Source organism: Balaenoptera borealis, assembly GCF_965194805.1.
Source record: "Balaenoptera borealis genome assembly, chromosome: 13".
In the NCBI taxonomy this organism is placed as follows: domain Eukaryota; kingdom Metazoa; phylum Chordata; class Mammalia; order Artiodactyla; family Balaenopteridae; genus Balaenoptera; species Balaenoptera borealis.
In genome coordinates, this window is record NC_138870.1 from 2,181,331 (window position 1) to 2,203,716 (window position 22,386).

Sequence of the window (22,386 nt, forward strand, 5' to 3'; positions counted from 1 at the left end):
TCGAGCTCCAGGGATGGAGAGACAGAGCCACCGGTGCCCCCCACCAGGAAGCTAGTCTGCAGGCTGCCTAGTGGCCCCCCACCCCCTGCTGATGGGCCTCCTCCCTCTGACTCAGATCTGACGTCTTCTCTTGCCATCCCCCCCCAACCCCGTCCCCAAACACCCCCATGGCCTTGCCTTCCCCGCTCCCGGCAGCCGTGGGCGTGCAGATGAGGATGGAGTTCCTGCAGCGTACGTTCTGGGCGGCCACCCGGCAGGTGGGTGCCAGGGGTCGGCGGGGGGGTGGATGCTCAGGGTGAGGACCCCCGACCTGTGCACCTGGCTGCTGCCACCAGCAAGGCCCTGCCTGCATCTCAGTGCCCGGAGCCCCCAGCAAACACTCCCCGCGCATACACGCAAGGCACACACGCCAGGCACGCGCCACGGGCGCACCACACAAGCACACACACACGTCACACCGTGTACATACTCCTTGAGTTCACACCACATTCACCAAACGGGTACGGGACACACCCCTGCACAACATCACAGGTGTGCTGTGGACTCCATCCCCACACGGATGCATCACACACACGCGCACACACCACACACACACACGTGCACAGCTCACGGTTCCCCTCTTCCCTCCAGTGCGGCGCTGCGGAGGGTCCGTGCCCGGAGAGCTGCCAGGACAGTGTGAGCTCCCCACGGGGGGAACACGGTGGGGGAGGGAAGCAGCCCCCAACCCGCGTCCTCCCGATGGGCCAGCCCCTCCTTCCCCGCAGCCCGGGCTCCACACAGAGGGCCTCCGTATGCGGTCGGGTGGGCAGGGACCAGGGGTCAGCAGCAGGGCCTGGCCTTGACCTCCTTCTGGGCTTCTTCCCAGGACCTGGACTGCTTCGTCATCGACAACAACGGATTCATCCTGATCTCGGAGAGGCCCCAGGAGGTAAGGCACGCGGGAGGCCCAGCGGCCTCGATGGTTGGAGAAAGCCCAGAAGCAATCCCGGCCCAGGGCCAACTAGAGGAAAAGGTCTGATGAAAACGGAGTCTCTTCCTAGAACCACAGCCAGCTCCGCAAGACCCCAAAATCCAGACTTCTCAACTCAGACGCCCAGAGGAAATCTTACGTCTCTGGTCTTCTCCCACGATTGTTGGTAGGGAGTTGTCCACATGATGAGGCCCCGGCTTTTCTGTCTGCAGCCTTGCCCTGGGGGGCCTCCCCCAGAGTCCTACACCCCGTCCTGCTGCCCACCCCCTACCCCCCTCTGCCTCTCCCCTCTCCCATCAGGCCGTTCAGGCGGCTGTAACAAAACCCCCAGACTGGGCAGCTTACAAACCACAGTTCTGGGGGCAGGAGGTGCGAGGCCAGGGTGCCAGGGGCCGGGGTGGGCCCCGTCCAGGTTGCGGGGTTCTCACTGTGCCCCCTCCTGGCGCGAGGGACAGGGAGGCCTCTGGGGTCTCTTTTCTAAGGGCACCAACCCCACTGTGAGGGCTCTGCCCTGGGGGGTATGTTTCAGCATGTGAATCTGGGGGACACACAGGCCACGGCGCCCACCCTTCTATCTCCTTGGGGCCGGGTCCAGGCCTTCCCGCTTCGTGCGCGCTTCCCGTCTGGACCTCCCTCGTGGGAAATTCTGTCCTAACCCCCCACCTGGCTTTGCTGCGAAGGGGAGTGAAGGGTGACAGTCCCCATCACACGGCGTGGCGGCGCGCCCAGGAACCCCGCGTGCCCAGAACGGCTGAGGAGGAGGCATAGCCACAACCTTGTCTTTGCTCAGCCCCAACTTGTTTATTTAGCCAGGAATTACACCTGAACCAACCCTGAACACATTCACCTAAAGTGATGCCTTGAAGTGAGCCAGAAGCATCAAGGGGCCTCCAGCCTAAGGGACACGGTGCGTGGTCCCGCGGGAGCTTTGCCACTAATCAGACGTGTGGTTGGGTGGCCTGGGCCCACCTCCCCCTGTTGGAATAAGGGCCTGGGCTGCGTGATTTCTCAGGTCTGGGTGCCCGAGTGCCGGCAGAGCCGCGGGGAGCGAGCCGATCTATGACAGCAAAGTTACTCAGATTTCTGTTTCTCTCAGTACTTGTCTACTCAGCGTATTTACCCTTATTTTCTCAGCCATTACATTATCTTATCACCCCGTGTGTAGTTTTAAAAGCCACCTCACGTCCTTTGTAAAACAGAGGGCGTAAATGAAATCTAATTTTCATCACAGGGTTGGGACCTTCCAGGGGCCTACCACACAGCCCCCTCTCCCCCCAACCCCAACCAGGCCCCATCAGGGGTGGGACGTCCCTCCATCATCTCTGGTGACATTATTAGGCTCATTTTATACCCGAGGGACAAACTGAGGCTCTGCCAGTTTAGGTTATTAACCCGAAAGCTCATGGCTGCAGAAAAGCCAAACTTTGAACCTAGAGATATAAGTAGAGAGCCGTGACTTGGGGGAGGTTCTAGAAAAGCCCTCCTGGGAGGGAGACCAGGCTGGGGGAGCAGTGGCTTTGATGGGACCGAGAATTTGTAGGGCGGGGCCGGTGTCCTCGCTGGGCTCCCGGGGGTCATCCTCCCGCCGAGCCCCTGCCCCAGGTCACCTGCTGCTGCTCAGGGCAGAGTTCTCGCACCTGCTGGCTCAGCAGAGTCTTAGGAATTAGGACCCAGACGCCTGCGTCAGTCTCCAGGGCTGGTACCGGGGCTCTGGGGCTGGACGGCTCTGACCCCAGACCTGGGCTGTGAGGCTCTGAGAGGGCTCGAGGGGTAACACAGCGTGTGCGGGCAGCCCTGTGTCAGGAGTCACGACGCCTGTGCCCAGTGGACACTGGAGACTAGAGTGAGGCTTGGCCTGAAGGTCCGCGGAGGACGGAGCTGGAAGCCGGGCGCTGACTGTCCAGCCATCCAGCCATTTCTGCTTTTTTTAAACTCATTCACTCCACAGCCCTGCAGCACTTACCTGTTGCTCTGTAACAAATCACCCCCAGCGGGAGGGCTTACACCCCAAGACCCACGATCTCCCAGCCTCTGTGGTGAGGAGCCCGGTGTGCTCGGCGGGCGGCCCAGGCTCGGGGTCTCCACGAGGCATCAGCGGGGCCTGACCTGCGAAGGGCCAGCCTCCGCGCCAGATCCCGCTGCCCCAGGGGCCTCCTGGGGGGCGGCTCGCCCCACCAAAGCGCAAGGCTGAGGAGAGCCAGCGAGTGTCAGCAGCATGAGGCCACAGTCCCCTGGGACCGGCTCTCGGAAGGGACAGCGCCACTTGGACCATGTTCTGTTCACTAGAAGCAGGTCGCTGGGTCCAGCCTACACGCAGGGGAAGGGTACAGAGCCGTGAGGCCCAGGAGGCCGGGCGACTGTGACCCGTCCAGACTCTCCCACCACAGACTCCTACCCGCTCCCCAGGCACACCCAAGAGCCTCAAGGGCCCGTGACCTGGCCCCTCCCCCCTCATCAGCCCCTCCCCCTTTCATCCCTGGGCCTCAGAGTTCAGTAGGGGGACCAGTAGCCTCTGGGGGCTTGATAGAAATGCAAGTTCTCAGGCCCCACCCCAGACCGAGCGAATCAGAAACTGGGGGTGGGCGACCACCTGCACTGCAAGCTCCCCCCACCCCCCCGCATGTAATGAGGTCCGAGGACCACTGCCCGGGCCGCAGCGCCAGCTGCTGGTGGTCTGGATGCACCTTGCCGCCTGGGCGCCCGTGCCAGAAGGCCCAGGTGACACTCCCTGTCCTGCCAGGCCCATCCCGGGGCCCAGGGAGGGAGGCCTGTTGCTCCCATGGTGCCAGCGGGGGCTGCCCTCCTGAAGAAGAGGTGGGTGCTCTCTGCCAGGGCAGCCTGTCCTGGAGGTCACGTTGAACGGGGGACACCTTTCTCCAGGGTCCAGGAGCTTATCTTACTCTCAGGAAACTCCCCTTCCAGAATCAGGGGTCTGGACAGTGGGGATATCGGTGAATAAGCCTGGAGTCAAGACAGACTGGGGGAATAAGCCTGGAGTCAAGACAGACGGGGGGGGGAATAAGCCTGGAGTCAAGACAGACGGGGGGACAGGCTCGTGGGGAGGGAGCCAGCCTCACCGGGAGCCTCGGTTCCACCAGGAACAGGAGTCTCAGGTCACTCAGCCTCACCCTGGTCGCTTCACTCACTCTGCCCTTCAGCAGATGCGCAAGCAATCACCATGGCCTCTGGGGATCCGCCCGCCAGGATCTCGCTGTCTGGTAACACAGACACACACACATGCACGCACATGCACATGCATAAAACACACACGACAAATCAAGTTTCACCTTCCTGCACGCGATTCACCCGGAAGCGTTCAAAGAATTCTGCACCTTTTAAAAAACAAATCTGATTGCAACGCCTAGATTGATTTCACCCCAACTTAGAATTTAAAAGCACTGAGAGGCGTGGCTGGAGCCGGCCCAGGAGAGGGGGCCGGTGGAGTGGAGCCACAGGGACCACGATTCGAGGGCATCTGGAGGGGAAACCCAAACACAGGTAAAGCCTGGCACTCGGAGCAATGTCCTCACCCATCCTGCTGTCCCCCCCTCCTCCCCTCACAGATGGGACGATTCCTGGGGGAGGTGGACGGCGCCCTCATGACCCAGCTGCTCAGCATGGGGGTGTTCAGCCAGTAAGTAGGGCAGGCGCCACACCCACTCCCCCGAATACACACTGAGGAGGGGGGATCGGATGCTAAATGGACCAGACAGATTTCAGAAACCCACAGTGAGCCCCACAGGGCTCCAAAAGCAGCCCTTCTGAAGCCCGGAACTTGATGGGGGCGGGGAGGGGGGAGAGGGGCTGAGGTCATGTGACCCTTAGCAGGAAAACCAGATTTGCTGTTCGTTGTCTTTGAAGCAGCGCAAGAACAGAAATGTCATTTTCTGACCTGCCGATCAAGCACCGCCCCGGATCTGGGTGACCAAAAACCTGGCTGCAAACTCCCCCAGGGCGGGGGTGGGGCAGGGGATGGGGTCCAGACTGCCATGCCCTGCTTCTGGTTTCAGAGTGACCATGTACGACTACCAGGCCATGTGCAAACCTCCGACCCACCACCACAGCGCCTCCCAGCCCCTGGTCAGCGTGAGTGTCACCCCATACCCCGCCCCCGCCGGACACCAGCCTGTCCCTTTCTCTCCAGGGCCCCAGGGCCACTCTCAGTCCTCTCCCAGTGCCCCCAGAATGCAGCCCGCTCCCCCGCACCAGGGTCTTATCTGGGGGGCCTCAGGGCGATTGCTCTGGCAGAGGAACAGGTTGCAGCCCCTTTCTTGCCTGGTTCCCACCTTCACCCCCAGTGCCGTCCACACATCATCAGGGACCCCAGAGATGCCACCCAGTGTGATGATGGGCATCGTCCGCCCTACAGTAGGAATTTCCCAGAAAACGCAGCTTTCCGCTGCTTCCACTGCCGGGAAGGGGTGGAGGAGAGCCCAGGGTGTGGTCTCTGATGGCGCAGAGCAAGGGGGCCCTGGGGCTCACTCACAGTGTGTTCCCTCTCCTCCCAGCCCATCTCTGCCCTCCTGACTGCTACCAGGTGGCTGGTGAATGAGCTCTTGCTGTGAGTGAGGGGCTGGGGGGCTTTGTGCAGGGGTGGTTTATGAGGGAGCCCTTTGAGGGGAGCTGCCGAGGTCCCCACGACCCCAAAGGAGGAGGGTGAGGTCCCCAGGTGGAACCGGCCAGGCCTGAATGGGACGCCCCTCCTACATGCCGCTGCCACCAGGAGCCTCCAGCAGGGACAAGGGTGTCCTGGGGGAGAGGGGCAGACAGCTTGGGGGCCCACTGGAGAGGGCAAGCAGGTCTCTGAGATTCACCTGTGCCTGACAGGCTCCTGCTGGAGTGGAGCGCCTGGGGCTCCTGGTGTGGGGACAGCGGGGCCGAGGGTGAGTGTCGTTCCTGCCTCCACCTGGAAACCGTCCCCTCAGGGGGAGGGGCGGGGGGCTCCGGAGAGTCCACCGCTCACATCCATCCTGTCGGCTTCTCTCATCACCTTCCCTCACCCCTGTGTGACGTCACACCATCCCGGGGCACCACCGATCCACGTGACATCATCCATCCCATGTGACGTCATTCACCCCGTGTGACATCATCCATCCCGTGTGACGTCATCCACCCTGTGTGATGTCATTCATCCCGTGTGACATCACGCCCACACCATGTGACATCACCACCTGTGTGACATCATCACCACCCCATGCCGTGCGCGGGTCCTGGGCAGCCAAGGCCGTCTTCCATCACTGTAAGTAGGGCAGCCAAGGAGTTGGGTGCTGGGCTGGGCGCTGTCCTGGAGAGCTCTCTCCATCTGGACCCCCTGACTCTGAAGGCCCCTCCCAACTTGCAGCCCTGCTCCTTCGGGGTGTGGGTGTAGCCCAGAGCTCATCCCACACAAGTGCAGCCCTGCCCCGGGGAAACGGAGCCCCCCAGACCTCTCCTGGGCTGAGAGCGCTTACAGCGCCAGGAGGAAATCTGTGTGGTCCCGAGGCCATAGCCCCTCGCGGGCGAGCGGGGTCTGCTCCCCCAGGGGTGGACGTGGGCCCTCCGGGGCGGCTGCCAGGCCTTTGCCCTGTGTTTGCTGAGTCCTTTCTAAACCGACTCTAGTGACCACACAGGCCCCACTGAGGAGCCCGGGAGGCTGGGCGCGGGGCCCCCGCCTGGCTCTCCAAGTAGCCACGGGGGCAGGGGGCAGGGGGTGGGGGCGGACCCAGGGCTTGTCCAGGAGCTGCCCGTGCAGGGCGCCCACTGGGCCCCCCGCAGGGAGGGAGGGGGGAGAGGACGAAGGGCTGCCGTCTCCCAGGCCCCCCCCCAGCCCCTGCCCTCCTCTCAGCCCCTGGACGTCACTGCTGACGGTGAGGAGAGAGACGGGTATCCCCAGGGTCCCCGAGTGTGTCACCCACACGCGGCCACTCCCCTCCCCCGGCCCCAAGTCCTGACCGGGGAGCCACCTGCCAGTGGACGGACGTCTCACTCCTGGCGCGGTGACCGCACTGCCCGGGGCGTCAAAGCCCATCCCCGCAGCTGTGGCCGAGGCGCCCGAGTCCACGCCCTTTCCGTGTCCCCGCAGCCCACAAGCACAAGAAGCAGGACGTGCTGCAGCCCTGCGACACCACCTACCCCGTGTTCGTGCACCAGACGGCCATCCGGGGGGCCGACGGCGTCGTGGAGTGCGGGGGCTGCCAGAAGTGAGCAGGGCTGAGCGGGACGGGGGAGGGATCCCCGCGGGCGAGGCTCAGCGGAGGGACCACAGGCCGGGCGCCCAGGGCGCCAAGTGCGGGCTGGCCGGGGACGGGAGAGGCCCCAGGATGCTTCTGGGAGTGGCTGGGGCACCTGGCACTTCCGTCTCTGGGTCCCACTCCCGAGGGGAGGTGGCTGGTCCCCCAGCTCCGCCAGGCCCTGACCCAGGGAGGAAGGGAGGCCTGGCTGAAAGTTCTGTCCCGCTGACTCTCACCTGGACCCCGGGCCGCCCCACCCCCAGGAGGTTCTGTCCTGACCCCGAGGCTATGGTTTTCCCTAGGCTGTGCCCCTGGCCAGCGTGCCACTCCCGCGGGGCTTCCCGGGATGTCCCTGAGACCCAGGCCTCAAGCAAACTACCTTCTAGTGTGGTGCCTCAGACTTTGGCATCAGAGTCAGGCCCATCTCGTGCGGGCGTGTGCTGGAGGGAGGGATTCTACCCTCACCGCAGCCAGTTTCTCGGGAATATTGTTATTTGTACACTTGTCTCAGAGGCTGGCAGTCTGGATACACGAACAGTGCGGGTAAAGCGAAGTCCTCAGAGTAGACGGACTTGATTTAAGAGGAGCTGTGTGACCTCGGGCGCATTACTTAACCCTCTTCTGGCTTCAGTTTTCCCACCTGCAAAACAGGGATAATACCAACCTCATACGGCGCGGTGAAGGTTAAATATATACGTGTGCCTGTGTGCACGTGTGTATGTATGCATGTGCGTGTACACGTGTGTGTGCACGTGCATGTAGGAAGTCCTCCACCCCATAGCAGACGCCGGGCAGTGGCTGTCGCCAACCCACTGGCCGAGCGAGAGACCACGACCGGCTTGCACCTGCTCTCCCTCCCCTCCAGGCGGCGTGTGGGACTGTGGGACCACCTCACGGCCAAGCGCGAGCACTGCATCCCCGCCCGGAGCAGAGGCGGCCATGCAGCCCTGTTTGCTTGGGACAGTCCTGACGTGCTGTCCCCATGTGTGTCAACAACAGCTCCTGTCCCCTCCCCCGCAGATGTTTGGGCTTCCTCACTTCCAATCTGCTAGGAAAGGAGCAGAGCAGCTGCAAAGGCTCGTGGGGAAAATAAGCCAGGCAGCCCATCGGTTGCTGGGATGGTTCCCGGGCTGCCCCCCCGGGCTGACCTGGCCCCGAGTCCTCACACCCGTCTCCAAAAGAGCCTCCCCTACAAGCCCAGGGTCCAGGTGCCGCAGGAACCTCCACAAGCCAACCTCTCTGCCGCAGGACATTTGTGATGCAACAGATTCCCACCAGCAACCTTCTCCTCCTGGTGACGGACCCCGCCTGTGACTGCAGCATCTTCCCGCCAGTCCTGCAGGAGGCTACGGAAGTCAAATATATCCTCCCGACCCTCCAGCGTGTACGGGCGAGGGAGGGGTGGCGGGTAGGACATGACACTGAGGGGCTCAGACTTTGAGAGGAAGGGGCCAGCCTCCCTTTTGCCATCAACACCTCCCCTCCCCTCCCCCAAGAGCATCGCTACCTGTTCTCCCACCCTCCCCAGGGCCCCGGTGCTGCTCCTGACCCCGGAAGCCGCTTCCAAGGCAGCTGGTCCCACCAGAGGTAAGTTCTTCCAGAGCTCGGTCCCCAGAGTCTCCAGAATTAGCTCCGTCGGCAGGTGTGTTCACCTTAACAGTGAATTCTGCACATAACGCCACAGTCAAGTGTGACAAGATGCGCTCCCGGAAGCTCCGCCGGCGACCGGATGCCTGCCACGCCTTCCATCCAGAGGTAGGGGCTGGGGGGGGGCTCCATCCCCAAACCCTCAGCCCTGAGCTTGTGCCCTTCAGATGTGAGAGCGTCTGGACACGTGGATGCAGCTGTGAGGGCACCTCTGTGGAAGGCTGGGATCACCCATACGTGTGCATTCACGCTGGGCCCCGTGCCATTCAGATACTGAGTCAGCGGGAGGGACCCAGGGGCGTTTTACAAGGAGAGCCGCATCTCCCAGGATCGGGGCCCTCCGTGCGTTATAACACAGCCTCTCCACACGGCCCTCACTGCACTCAGCTCCACGTGGTCCAAGCAAGTAGGAGGAAACCGTTAGGCACATAATACCGCTGGTGACCGGCCCTGTGCACCCACCACGTAGCTGGGCTCCTTGTACATGGGGCCGTCCTTGCTGGACATGGCTGCCTCCACACCCAAGATGCTCCCGGAGTCCAGGGCTTCTCTGAAGTCCTTCTAAGAGGATGAGCCCACAGGCCCTCCAAGGCTGGGGCCAGCGAGAAGGCTCGAGTCCAGCTCTGGGGCTGAGTGAGCAGCCTCTGCCTTCCCTTAGAAGGCAGGGGTCTAAGAAAGGGGGCAGTGTTCCCTCCGCTTGCTGGAACCTCCCTCTCTCCCCAGCCCCTTGGCCCCTATTAGTCCCAGCGATCCCTCTCCAGACTCCCGGCCTCCTCTGCCTGGGGCGGTCGCCCCATCGTGAGTGCTCTGGGTTCACAGGAGAACGCCCAGGACTGTGGCGGCGCCTCGGGCACCTCCGCCTCGCTGCCCCTGCTCCTGCTGCCCCTGGGTGCCTGGGTACTGCTGCCCCAGCTGCTGCGGTGACACCTGCTCCGGCCGGCCGGTTTTGACAAGGTGACCCTTCCAGAGACACTGTAAAGAGTCAGCAGCTGAAGTGGGGTCCAGCGCTCTACAGTTGGGTTCTCACCCAGGTCCAGGCTCATCCAGTCTTGGGCTGATGGTCCCCCCTCCTGAGATTGCTGGACGGAACCAGAAATCACTCCCAGAGACCTTCCGGGCGCCTGGTACCATCCACCCCGCGTCTCAATGGGTGGCCTCCCTCCCCTCCTACCTTCTCTTTGGAGTCCAGCGTGAACTCAATTTGGACCAAGACAAAAGAGTTTTGTTCCGTCTATTCCCCAGAAGTCCAGACCCAGCCAAAGCAAGGGGCAGCTCTTTCTAATGAATCTGGTTGGTCTTCAGTAGAATCCAAGGACTTAAATGTACTGAGAAAGAGGAGAGGAATGAGGGCCACAGCAGAAAGGGGAGGAGGGCAGGAACGGGCCCCACGGGAAACGCAGCTTCCCCAGGGTGAGATGCCTGATGGGCGATCAGCTCAGTCTCCCAGCTGCAGCTCAAAAAATGTGTGTGTGTGTGTGCGCGCGCGTGTGCGCGCGAGAGAGACAGAGACACAGGGAGACAGAGAAAAGGCAGGGTCCTTTACATGAACATGGCCACGCATGATGTCCACAAACTGTTGCTATTAAAAAATTTTTTCTAAAAACGTCTTTGCAAAGCCCTAACTTAGTGTTTGCATCTTTCTAAGAAAAAGCCAGTAGGATGAGCTATACAGCTGCTGCCTCGGAAGAGGATGCAAATTCAGGGGAGGTGGCAGGAACAGCTGCAGCCAAGCAGAGGGGTCCCAGGAAAAAGAGGGGTCTTCACGGTGGCGTGGCCAGGGGGCTCCTGAGAGCTCCAGACCCCTAGGAGGTCCAGGTCCCAGGCTGGTCTTTTTCTGGCCACTGATCTACAAGAGAGACTACCTGACTCTGCCCCTGGGGTTGGAACTTTGGGGAACACTGCAATTTGCAAAGCGGAATCCAGTGGGAAGGGAGATGCATCTGGGTACCCCTCCCTCAGGGTCTCGGTGCCGGGGCTTCCTCCCCCACAGACCCGGCTTCCTCCCCTGTAGATCCGGCTCCCCAGGGACCACAGTCCCCACTGTGGGAGCAACACTAAAGGCGGAACAGTGTAGAAACGCTGGGGTGGCCTCCGATCTCTGAGCTTAACTGGCCTCCCAGGAGGAGGTCCAGCCCAGCCCCATGACGGGCAAGGACCATGTGCGCCGGGCCTCTGGGGACCCCTCCCAGCCCCCCACACTCACACGTGCAAGCTTCCCACCAGCAAACAGCCTCGCCAACTCCTTCAAACACATGACGTTCATGAAGCGCCTTCCACGTGAGGACACGTTACTCTCACTGCTGTCATGTTCCCGGTATCTACCTGTGAGGTGGGCAACAGTGGCCCAGTGACAGCTGAACTCGAGCCTCAGAGAAGATGAGGGACAAGCCGAGCTCGCTCAGCAGCCAGTCTGCGAGGCAGAACAATGCTTGGAGAGCCGAACGCACCGTGGAAGTAACAGGCACCAACTCGTCCAATCCGTACAACCACCCTCTGCCATAGGGCCTATTATCCGCTCCTAGACCAGGAAACCCAGGCTCGGAGGTGAAACCTGGCTCCAAGTTATCGGAAGAGTATTGTGAGGCGTGAACGTGAGGCTCACATACTGAGCCTGAAACTGCGCGGCCTGCAGTCGGCACTAGTTACATGTCACCTACTCGCATCTATCAGAGCATCTTGTTTCGTGGCGGAGGGCCTGGAGAAATGACCATTTGGATGTCAAGAACAACAGGCGAGGTCACAGGTGCCCGCCTGGCGCAGGTGGGCGAGGAGGAAGCGGGGGGCCCGCCTCCCGCCCCCTCGGCTGCTGCAGCCCAGCTCCCCACTTGGTGTCACAGAGAGCTCGTGGCAACGGCCCCTCCCTGCTGGGGCCCTTAGCGACCCTGCGCCCTTCTGCAGCAACAGTACGAGCCCAGACCCCGACTGCCAGCCTCTCTCCAGGACAGTGTCCCGTTCCCCACCCAACCAGGGAGAGCCTTTTCAGGCAAATTTATCAACTATCTTGGCCACGTAATTTTTAAAAAATATTTATTTATTTACTTATTTAGGCTGCGCCAGGTCTTAGTCACAGCACACGGGATCTTTAGTGGTGGCCTGCGGACTTCTTAGCTGTGGCATGCAAACTCTTAGTTGCAGCATGCATGCAGGACCTAGTTCCCCAACCAGGGATCGAACCCAGGCCCCCTGCATTGGGAACACAGAGTCTTACCCATTGGACCACCAGGGAAGTCCCGGCCACATAATTTAAAAACCAAGCTTAGGCATGCCCTAGAGCCCTCGCGCTGCAACTACTGAGCCCGCGTGCCACAACTACTGAAGCCTGCGCGGCTAGAGCCCGTGCTCCACAACAAAAGAAGCCACCACAATGAGAAGCCCGCACACCAAAACGAAGAGTAGCCCCGGCTCGCCGCAACTAGAGAAAGCCTGCGCGCCGCACCGAACACCCAATGCAGCCAAAAATTTAAAAAATGAGGGACTTCCCTGGTGGCACAGTGGTTAAGAATCCACCTGCCAATGCAGAGGACATGGGTTCGAGCCCTGGTCTGAGAAGATCCCATGTGCCGCTGAGCAAATTAGCCCGTGCTCCACAACTACTGAGCCTGAGCTCTAGAGCCCGCGAGCCACAACTACCGAAGCCCACGCGCCTAGAGCCCGTGCTCTGAAATGAGAAGCCACTGCAATGAGAAGCCCGCACACAGCAAAGAAGAGAAGCCCCCGCTCGCCGCAATTAGAGAAAGCCCGTGTGCAGCAGTGAAGACCCAATGCAGCCCAAAATAAATAAACTTAAAAAAATAAATAAACTAATTTATTTTAATGTAAAAATTAAATAAATGAAAACCAAACTTAGGAAGTGCTGGGGCAGCTCCTGGCCTCGTCTGCTTCACCCCCATCTCCGCGTGGCCAGGAGTGGACTGTAAGGCCTGAACTCCCTTTCAGAACCAATGGAAGCAAAAACCGTTTGATACACTACGGTTCCAACCACCCCCAAAGGACAGCAGGGGGCAGCCTGGCTCAAGCCAAAGAGCCATCACCTTGATTTCAGAGGAACAAAGTTAAAACCAAAGCCGTTTAATCGACGACAAGATTCTGGGGACAGAGTCCTGAAATCCCTTTTCCTATAAACACCGTCACCTCTTGGGTGACCGAGAGCGCAAGGTGCTGCCAGCGCCTTCCTCAGGGCAGGGATATACTAACTCCTAAGCCTGCCTAGTAATGTGTGTATTTTAATGGAAGTGCTGCTATCAGGTAAAAGGCTCCAACCACCGCTTCACAATGCCACGTGGAGTTTCGGTTTGGGAGGGCAAGGGAGCAGACACCCCTCAAAGTCAAAGAAGCAAACACGGGGGAGGAATGAGAGCAAGAGGTTGGCAAAGACGCTAGCCAGTCCCTGCGGCTCATCTGAGGGATGCTGACCTCGGGGAGCTGGGGTCACAGGCGAGAAAGCGGGGCCGGGTCCCAGCAGGCTCGGGCGCTTTCCCCAGGCCAGGGCAGCAGTGAGAGGCCTTCCCTCCCGCGTGGCTGGACATCTGCCATCACTGCGGAAGGCAGAGCTGGCCTGGACTTGCTTGCCCCAAGTCAGGCAGCTGAAGGTGGGAAAATCCCTCCAGCGGGACCCAGGGAGTGGGGTCAGTGCTCCGTGCTGAGCAGAACACTCTGGAGACCAGGGATTATCCCTGGGGTGATTCGGAAGCAATGGCACCTGGAGACTTCTCCAGGCCGCAGAGCCCTAGCAACCGTCGGCCCAGATTCAAACACATCCCTACCCACTTCCTTTCCAACGCCACGGACATCGCTGAGAAAGCCTTCCAGCTCAGCAAAGGACTAGGGAAAACCAGGGGGTGTCTGTAGGCCTCGAGGACCGTCACCAAGAACAGGACGCCAGCAGCTCCCATTCCCGGGTGACCTGCACAAAAACCCTCAAGTTATTTCTACACTTAAAATGAGAATTCATCCAAACACTGGAAATTCCCCTGAAAAAACTAAATTTACCTGCGGCAAAAGGGTTGGGATTTCCTCTCTTTTCTCAAATTACATAGAAGGGCTAACAAACGCCCAACCTTTGGGTCAATATACATGAGACCCTTTAATCCGGGTTTTCTTCTTAGTGTAAAGAATGCTGGCATGGGCGTCAGACCTCCCCCTTGTAGCCTCCTCACCTATAAAACAAGAGTGAAATAACACAGACGTGTTCAGTGGGTGCTGCTTACAGTTAGATGAGGCATTGAGTCCTTTAACAGATCCCTCTGCATGAGGCACTCCTTAGGTAGCATTTTTGTAACTTTAACAATAAATTAAGAACTGCCCCTTAGAGCTAGCTCTCCCTTCCATTCTACACCTGGTACCCCCAGTTATGATGAAAGTGTGAAGGCTGGGAAAACCTGAGTTGGGCATAGGCACTTTGTTTTTTAAACTGCACCATCTTTATTAACTCATTACTATCCTGCCTGCCATTGTAACACATTAAGAAAATTAAATGGAAACGCAAAATACACAAATTACAAGACTATCTAAAATTGCAAGAGAATAAATTTTCAACTTTCGCAAACTCTCAACATTATATGTGTGACAGTATACGATATAACTTTCAAACAATTGTAGCCCAATTGAGTACACACACCCCTAAATGTCCTCAGATACTCTATTCAGTATAGAAAATACCCCTAGTGGCCAAAGAATTCTATTAATAATTCCACAAGATCTTAACTTCTTGAAAAGTTAGTCCACGGAGAGCTTTTTCAGAATGGTCTTCAGCACTCAGACTGGGACGTTTCCGAAAATTTAAGCTTCAGTGTCTAAGTTAAGGCTTCAAGTAAGAAGTATCAAAAGCTATGGAAAGGAAAGCTGAAGCAGTAAAAAAAAAAAAAACCAACAAAAAAGTTCATATTCCATTTGGTTCTTTTTATTAGAAGGTGAGCAATACAGCAAGTAGGGAAATCCCACGGTGAATGGAACCACCACATAAATGCCTTTCTGGAATCCCAACCCTCTACGATCCCCAAAAATGTGCTTTGTGGCTTCAGCAACTTATAAACGGGAAGGGGGAAAATACTGAAAAGGCCACTATTTAGTGGTGAAAGGATGAAGCTGTAGCGGTCCTAACCAGCCTAGGACCCAAAAAGAAAATTAAAATCTGCACAGAGCAAGCAAGCCTCTGCCTGCTGAGAGTAAGGCAACCAGGCGCCAACCTGTGAGAGTTCTCAGCGAGCTGAGACGCGCGCGAACGGCGGGGTAGGAGCTGCAGACACACCCGTGGATGGGCGCACACGCCGCCACGCTCCCCAGAGCGGGGGCTGCTACTGGAGGACGTCTGGGTGGTGTTAGCTTCATTTTCCTAAGGGTTTGTGCTATGTTGAGCCAGATTCCGCTCCTCCTTTGGAGTGTGGGGCGACCGGGCCCGGGACCGCCGCTTCTGTTGGTGGTGTCACAGGGCTGTGCAGACACACGCCCTGTACCCCGAGGTGCGTGACCGAAGAGCAAGTGTGGCTTCTGATAAGTGCTGCTGCTCCATGAAGCGAAGTGTGCTTCCTCCCAGGTGGGCCTGTCCTGCTGGGCTGGGCTTCCCCGTGGGAGTGACAGCGCTCGTCCTTCTGCCCGCACGGCACCAGCTCACCCACTGAGTCTTTCGCTGAGCCCACCCAGCACCCAGGGCAGTGACCTCACTCAGAATCAAAACACTCCTAAGTTCTTCGCAAGTTCTACAATGGATTCTTTCTTCCTGGCTCCCAGCTTTTGCTGGAGATTGGAAGGGGCGAGAAAGGAGAAGTATAACCAAGGAAAAACCCCACACTGAATAAATAGGAGAGCCTTCCCATATTCCCAAACAGCCCCTGGAGGCTGCCGGCCCCCATGCTCAGGGCCTCGATGTTCACGTCTAGTCCCCGCCACACCGAGGACGTAATTTAACCCCCTGCAATCTTGGCTGAGTAAGTAACTGGACTCAAGGGCTATGCTGATGGTCCTCCCATGAGTCCGGGTCAGGGTTCCGTGAACGAGACCCTCCCCTACCGCCCTCTGACACCCTAACAGGGCACCTCTGGGACATGAGTAGCCTTTTTCACTTCGAGCAGCTCCTCAAAGACGTGACAGCTCCCAGGATCTGGCCAGACCCCATGGCAATAACATAGCACTTCCTTGTAAGACTTGCCACCACACTAGCCCTGAAAAGTGGGGTCCTGTGGTGCTGGCCACTCAGGCACTGGCGGGGCAGTGGGCTCTGCTTTAGGGGCATGCCGCTGGCTTTCCCGTTCGTGGAGAGGTGATGCACCTGCCACCTGGGGTCACCAGGACAGCACCGCAGGCAAACGCTCTCTCACCCACGTAAATGTGTCAGGGGCACCTGGAATCCCTCTGTGGCTGGCTCCATGCCAGGAACTACGATGCCAGGAAAGGTCGGTTTTTATTCCCGGGGGGAGGAAGGGTAGTTCGGGCAGTGATTTTCATGGAGGAGAACGTACAGGGTGGTCCAGAGCTCCACAGCAGAGACACGGAACGCTCTCACGCCCGCCCCACCCCTGGCAGCCAGCCAAGTCACCACCAAGTTGAAGAGGACGCCAGGAAGCCCCGCGATGGGTCCCTGTGCCAACAGTGCCCCCCTCCACCGCCCCTCTGCCAGCCTAAGTGATTTTCCCAAGTAGGTGGCTCTCTCTAACGACACAGTCACTAGAGCCTTGATCTAACACATCCCGTTAGCCTTTCACGCGCTGTTTCCACTGAGAAAACGCACGCTGCTCCCGTCCACCTCGGGGCTCCCGAGGGCTCTCAGGTGCGAGAGCGGCCATGCGACTGCCGGGCTGGGCCGTAGGCTCTGCCCCACCAGGGCCCAAGGTATGCCAGCCTTCAGAAGGCACCCTGGTGCACAAGGCATTATACATTCTGGGGCTGTCACCTGATCATCCTGCAGTCACTTGTGCAAAATTGAAACAGTGTGTGGTACTTGCATGTTTCATTCTATACAAAAATCGTCCCTCCCTCCCCTACCCCTATGTTTTAAACATTTATATAAATTTTTATTTAAACAGTAAGTTAGAAATCTTATTTACATTAATTTCTTTGTTCTCCCAAAAGCACACCCCACCCCTTATAGGATATAAATGTTCACCGAAACTGGTTGCGTTATTGTTTTCAGGAGAGAGGAGGGAGAAGAATGAGCCTCCAGCTAAACTGTCCCGACACCTACAAAGAAGCAGGACACGGATCAGAAGCCAGTTTGCCCGGGTCTCACAGTGTCCTCACTCAGCAGACCCAAGAACAAGGCAGGGTTTGGGTCGTCCCTCCTCTTCTCCACCTCTGAGGTGTGATTTATTTTTGTTTTCTCTTCCCAGTCGCGGACCACCGGGAGCCCTGGGGCGTCACAAAGCCCACGAGGCTGCCAGGGTTTGGGGCTGCTCCGGAACTGGCGTCACCGGCCAGTGGGGGGGCCTGCGGCTCCGCAGGCCCGGGCTCAGGGTCAGTCCCCGGCTGCCGGCAGGCATCACAGCGCATCTTCTTCACTGCAGCCTCCGCCGATCATGAAGCGGAACTCCTGGAGGTTCGAGACGCCGTGGAAGTGGACGAAAGCGCCAGCCACCACGAAGATGTGGAAGAGCTGATGGGAGTGGAACTGGAGCGGGGCGAGGTGGGGGGCGGGTAGAGAGACACATTATTAAACGCTGGCAGAAGGTCCTGAAGACCATCTGCGCTGAGCAGGGGCGGGAGCGGGTGTGACGGCGCACATTCCAGGCGTCCACAGACCCCAGAGCATCCAGCATGCACAGCGCATTCTGCTGAGCGGAAGGCCAGCTGTCCCCACAGAAATCAGGCTGCGGCCCTAAGCTCGAGACACGAACACATGCACGCCTGACACTGGGGACCTGGCGGACTCGGGGCAGGTGCTGCCAACAGGCCCCAAAGCCCTGAGGACCCCGTGCTGCCGAGCAGCAGGCGATGGTTAGACACGGGGGTGTTTTCCTCACTGCTGTCATGGACCAGAACATCATTTAAATGCTGCTCTCCGAGGAAACAAAGGGACTTCCAGGATGGGGTAGAGGGTCAAAATACCTGGTGGCTAGAGTTTCCTTCAGCTCTAAGACGCCAGAATTACATGAAGATACGACATCAAAAGACTAGGAAAGGGGGACTTCCCTGCTGGCGCAGTGGTTAAGAATCCACCTGCCAATGCAGGGGACACGGGTTTGAGCCCTGGTCCGGGAAGATCCCGCATGCCGCGGAGCAACTAAGCCCGCGTGCCACAACTACCAAAGCCCGCATGCCTAGAGCCCGTGCTCCGCAACAAGAGAAGCCACCGCAATGAGAAGCCCACGCACCGCAACGAAGAGTAGCCCCCACTCGCCGCAACTAGAGAAAGCCCATGCGCAGCAACGAAGACCCAACGCAGCCAAAAATAAATAAATAAAATAAATTAATTAAAAAAAAAAAAAAAAGACTAGGAAAGGGACTTCACTGGTGGCGCAGTGGTTAAGAATCTACCCACCAATGCAGGGGACACGGGTTCGAGCCCTGTTCCAGGAAGATCCCACATGCCACGGAGCAACTAAGCCCATGTGCCACAACTACTGAGCCCGCACATGCCACAACTACTGAGCCCGTGTGCCTAGAGCCCGTGCTCCACAACAAGAGAAGCCACCGCAATGAGAAGCCCGCGCACCGCAACAAAGAGTAGCCCCCGCTCGCCGCAACTAGAGAAAAGCCCATGCGCAGCAACGAAGACCCAACGCAGCCAGAAATAACAATCTTTTTTTTTTTTTTTTAAAAAGGACTAGGAAAGCAGGGCCTTTTACTTCCCTCTCAAGTCAGAAGCTGGTCTACAAGCACGTGACAGTTCTGATCTAACTTGTTCTGTTGAGCGCTAGTTCACATCAAAGGGGCTACTGCTCAGTGCACCAAGTATCACTTCCAAACTTGCACTATTCTCTCAGTATAGTCTCAACGTGAACAACGGCAAAGCTAATTATCAAGGGAAAGACGTCGATTTTAGAAGTGTAAACTAGAGGGATCCGTAAGTCACTTCCCAAGAGATACCTCCTAGGAAACCAAAGGGGATTCATTTTCCAAAAAGGCGGGGAGGGGTGTGAAAATTTCTCCATATCAATGTCAAAGCCATGATGAGGCAATCTCAGAAAGATAAATTTGATCATCTGAAGTTCCAAAGATGACCTCAGTTAGCATTTTCTTTTATATGAATAGCTAATCTTTGAAGAGACTAGAGGACCAGCTCAGTCTGTGATAATCAGTAGCTGGATGAGGAGCAGAATCCTGGAAGGTCAGATTCCACGTCAGACAGCACCGCACTGTTGACATGCCTCAGGCCGCCTTCAGTTACAAGACTGTCTGTCTATTGGTCCCTTGTATTTTCTGCCCCCTCTCTCCTCCTTTCTTACCATTAACCACATCTAGTTATCCGACCTCCTCTTCCAGCCAAACACGTATATCAGTCCCTCATTACAAATCACTGAATTTTGGTATCAAAAAGGACCTTGGTAAAAACCTGGTCTGTCAGCCTCATCTCATACATGAGGAAACCAGACAAAGAAGGACTAGAAGACCTGCCACACAGCGTAGGGCACAGGAGCACAGACTGAAATTCCACTCCTGCCACCTAACAGGCAGGGGTGCTGGATAAGGAGTTACCTAATCTCCCGAAGCCTCATTTCCCAAGCTGTCAAGCGAAGGCACTGATAACAGCTGTTACACTTTATGGGGCCAGTGTATCCAACGAGGCCGTCCCTGTAAAGCGCTCCCGCAGCTTTCTGCCAGGCACCAACACATGTCAGTTACCAATAAACACTAGTCAATACTGTACTTACTGTCCAGAGAGATACAAACCATGAGGGAGACTGAGGGCTAGGATACACGTCTCTGGATTCTGAGTCTGAAACTTCCTCAACTATTCCACTTCCCCGTCTGCCAATAACCCACTAACAGATGGACGGATAGACACTGACCAGCCCTGACCATACTCACCCAGATGTCACACTTGCCGGGAAAGAAGCGCTCGGGGATGCGGGCAGCATACAGAGCTGCTCCCGTGATATACAGGCTGGCCATCAGCATCAACCAGCCAATCTGCCCTATGGTGGCGGCCTTCAGGAAGCCCTCCGAGATGACATAATGCAAGGTGGGAATGACGCCACTCAGGCCAAGGCCCAAGAACACTCCTGGGAATTGTAAGAACACAGTGAAAATGAGGAAGAAGAACTTTGGCACGGTACCAGTGATTCTGTAAACTGAATATTTCACAGCAGGATGCAACAAAATCAGCTTTTTGGTCAAAAGGAAAAAGAAGGTTCTTCAAACTCTGTGATTCTGACATGCAAGACAGCACATCTAAGTTCTAAAAAGGAGATCTATTTACACATGCAAAGAGCTTCCCGCTGAGAAAGGCTTAGCTTAACAAGTCAGCAGTCTTCAAGGGGTTTGGAATTATGTTGCTGAGTGTTTTAGAAACAGACAGCTCTAGGGCTTTGCTCAAAGCACCCCTAAATGCTGCTTCTTTAAAGACACAGATTACAGTACAGAGCAGTTTTACATATTTCATCTTCCCTTTGAGGCACCAGACATTCCTGGGGTGAGAGTAGGGTGGAAAGGACGGAGGTGGGGATGAGGAAGGGAGAGGGCCCCAGAGCACCAGTCGACTCCACCACAGCCGACTGCCCTCAAAACCCTCTACAGCAGTGTTTTTCAAACTTCTGGATATGACCTAGGTTATGAGACAAACTGAGTCTGGATGAGCATTTTTTTTTTTTTAATGAACTAGACTAAAATAAAAAATATCAAAAAAAAATCAGACTGTGTCAAGTGGAGGGTTAAGTGACATTTTGTCCAAGTTTTATAATTTATATATATACATATATAAAATAAGACATGTTTAGGGTTGTAACAGAAAATGTCACGATCAAAAAAAGTTTAAAGGTAACGTGGATCTAAAACCACTGTGAAGGGTGTGGGTCAACAAAGCACCACAGGGACGTCCCCCGAGCAGCCAGGAGCTGCTCCCACGTCTGACACACAGATAAGAATGACCTTTGCCAAACAAACCACCATCTGGTAATAAGCTTTCTCAAAAACAAGGTGCCTATTACTTGCTTTGGATGTTACAAGCAAGCGCCCACCGATGTGCGCCAATGCCGAGCGCACACTCGTAGATGACACGGGCGTCCCCGAGGGCGGAGCCAGGGCAGTGCTGGCTCAAGAAGAAAGGGGTCAAGAGGGCCTGCTTCCTACCCCGCCCCCCGAACACAGCACGCTCCCGTCTCCTCACTGCGCTTTTCCTCCACGTGCTAAGCAGAGGTTGCTCATGGTCGTGCCCATCACTCCCAAAGCCAGAAGCTCAGGAACGTGGTCCCTCTGATGCGCACAGACCGCGGGCCGTGCAGCTCCACTCAACCGGAGCGTTCCCATCGCTCGTGCTCTGGGCTGAACACCACAGCTGAGCACCGCTGGGGAAACCGAGTTCTCTGCGAGTTCATGATCAGCCTCTCTATTCAAAACGTTGTTTTCTTGTCCAATACCTGTTCCCCCCAAGATTGAGGCATATCACAGGAAAGGGGGGTACTGAAACCCAGCAGGACCCAGTGGGGCCCTCCCGGGCACAAAAGCCCTTCCATGTCCCCCATTTCTTATTTGCAGGAAAAAGGTTTCAGCCTCCTAGACCTTTCCTGAGTTCCAAAGGGCAGATTCCAACATTACTAATGAGAGGAGTGAGGGAATGCAGAAGCAAAGGCGGAGCAGTCAAGAACAACAGTGCAGGAAAGGGGCACGGTCCGGTTCCTCCTCAAGGGACCCAACCTGATGCATGTCTCAGAGCTCTTCTACAGGAACTGGGGCCCCGCCCGATGGAGGATGGTGACTTCAGGCTGAGCACAAGCACGGGGACCCCAGACGGGTTGGAACCAGAAGGCCAACGACTGAGGCTCCTGGAACACCACCCCGCTACCCCACATCAATCAATCAGAGGGAGGTCACACACCATGCAGACCTCCCCCAGATTTTGCCTATAAAAACTGTTCCCCCCAAACCATCGGGGAGTTCAAGTTTTCTGAGCACTAGCCGCCCCAGACTCCGTGTCTGGCGCCTTACAACATAAATGCTGCACTGTCCTCCACCACAAGCCGGGGTCGGCAGGCTGGCACGGCAAGCAGACCCAGGTTTGGTTCAGTAACACTGGGAGCCAACCCTGACCACTGCTCACGTGCTCAAAGAAATCCTCAAAAGGCAAGAGGACAGAGTTACAACAGTGCTCATTAACATGACATTAATTCTCACTTCTAACCTTCTAGGTAACTGCAGATAAACTGTGGCTTGGAGTTTGATACAAAATGGTTTAAAACAAAAAGGTTGAAAGGAAAAGTACTCCTTCTAATACTTCCTGTTCATTCTCAGGAGGTACGGGGTTTGACACTGGGGGGTAGAAAACTGAAGACACAGCCCTGGCTCCAAGGGGTCAGTCGCCAGTCCAGGCCCTCACACAGGAAGTACTCACACAGGAAGGGGCTTTTGGCTTTCCACTGATCTCCAACTAAACAGGCATTACCCTAAATACAAAAAGCCTCTTTATCTCTGCAT

General features: G+C 57.1%; 2 protein-coding genes across 3 annotated transcripts in view; one reads left to right on the forward strand and one right to left on the reverse strand.

Moving 5' to 3' along the window:
- CACNA2D4 (calcium voltage-gated channel auxiliary subunit alpha2delta 4) overlaps positions 1–17,171 on the forward strand; it is an 87,558-nt gene extending 70,387 nt beyond the window's left edge. The window contains 12 exon segments of the mRNA XM_082350488.1: positions 196–257; positions 631–675; positions 866–928; positions 4,534–4,604; positions 4,981–5,056; positions 5,479–5,531; positions 5,798–5,853; positions 6,189–6,209; positions 7,032–7,149; positions 8,428–8,561; positions 8,864–8,934; positions 9,646–17,171. Of these exon segments, the coding sequence (XP_082206614.1) occupies positions 196–257; positions 631–675; positions 866–928; positions 4,534–4,604; positions 4,981–5,056; positions 5,479–5,531; positions 5,798–5,853; positions 6,189–6,209; positions 7,032–7,149; positions 8,428–8,561; positions 8,864–8,934; positions 9,646–9,750 (875 nt within the window). The 3' untranslated portion in view covers positions 9,751–17,171.
- The window catches only part of ADIPOR2 (adiponectin receptor 2), a 51,811-nt gene continuing 44,128 nt past the window's right edge, over positions 14,704–22,386 (reverse strand). For both annotated transcript variants that reach the window (XM_082350510.1, XM_082350509.1), the window contains 2 exons: positions 19,786–19,979; positions 14,704–17,425 (listed from right to left, as the gene is read on the reverse strand). In XM_082350510.1, coding sequence (XP_082206636.1) covers positions 17,297–17,425; positions 19,786–19,979 — 323 coding nt within the window. In that variant the 3' untranslated portion in view covers positions 14,704–17,296. The remainder of the gene's footprint in view (positions 17,426–19,785; positions 19,980–22,386) is intronic.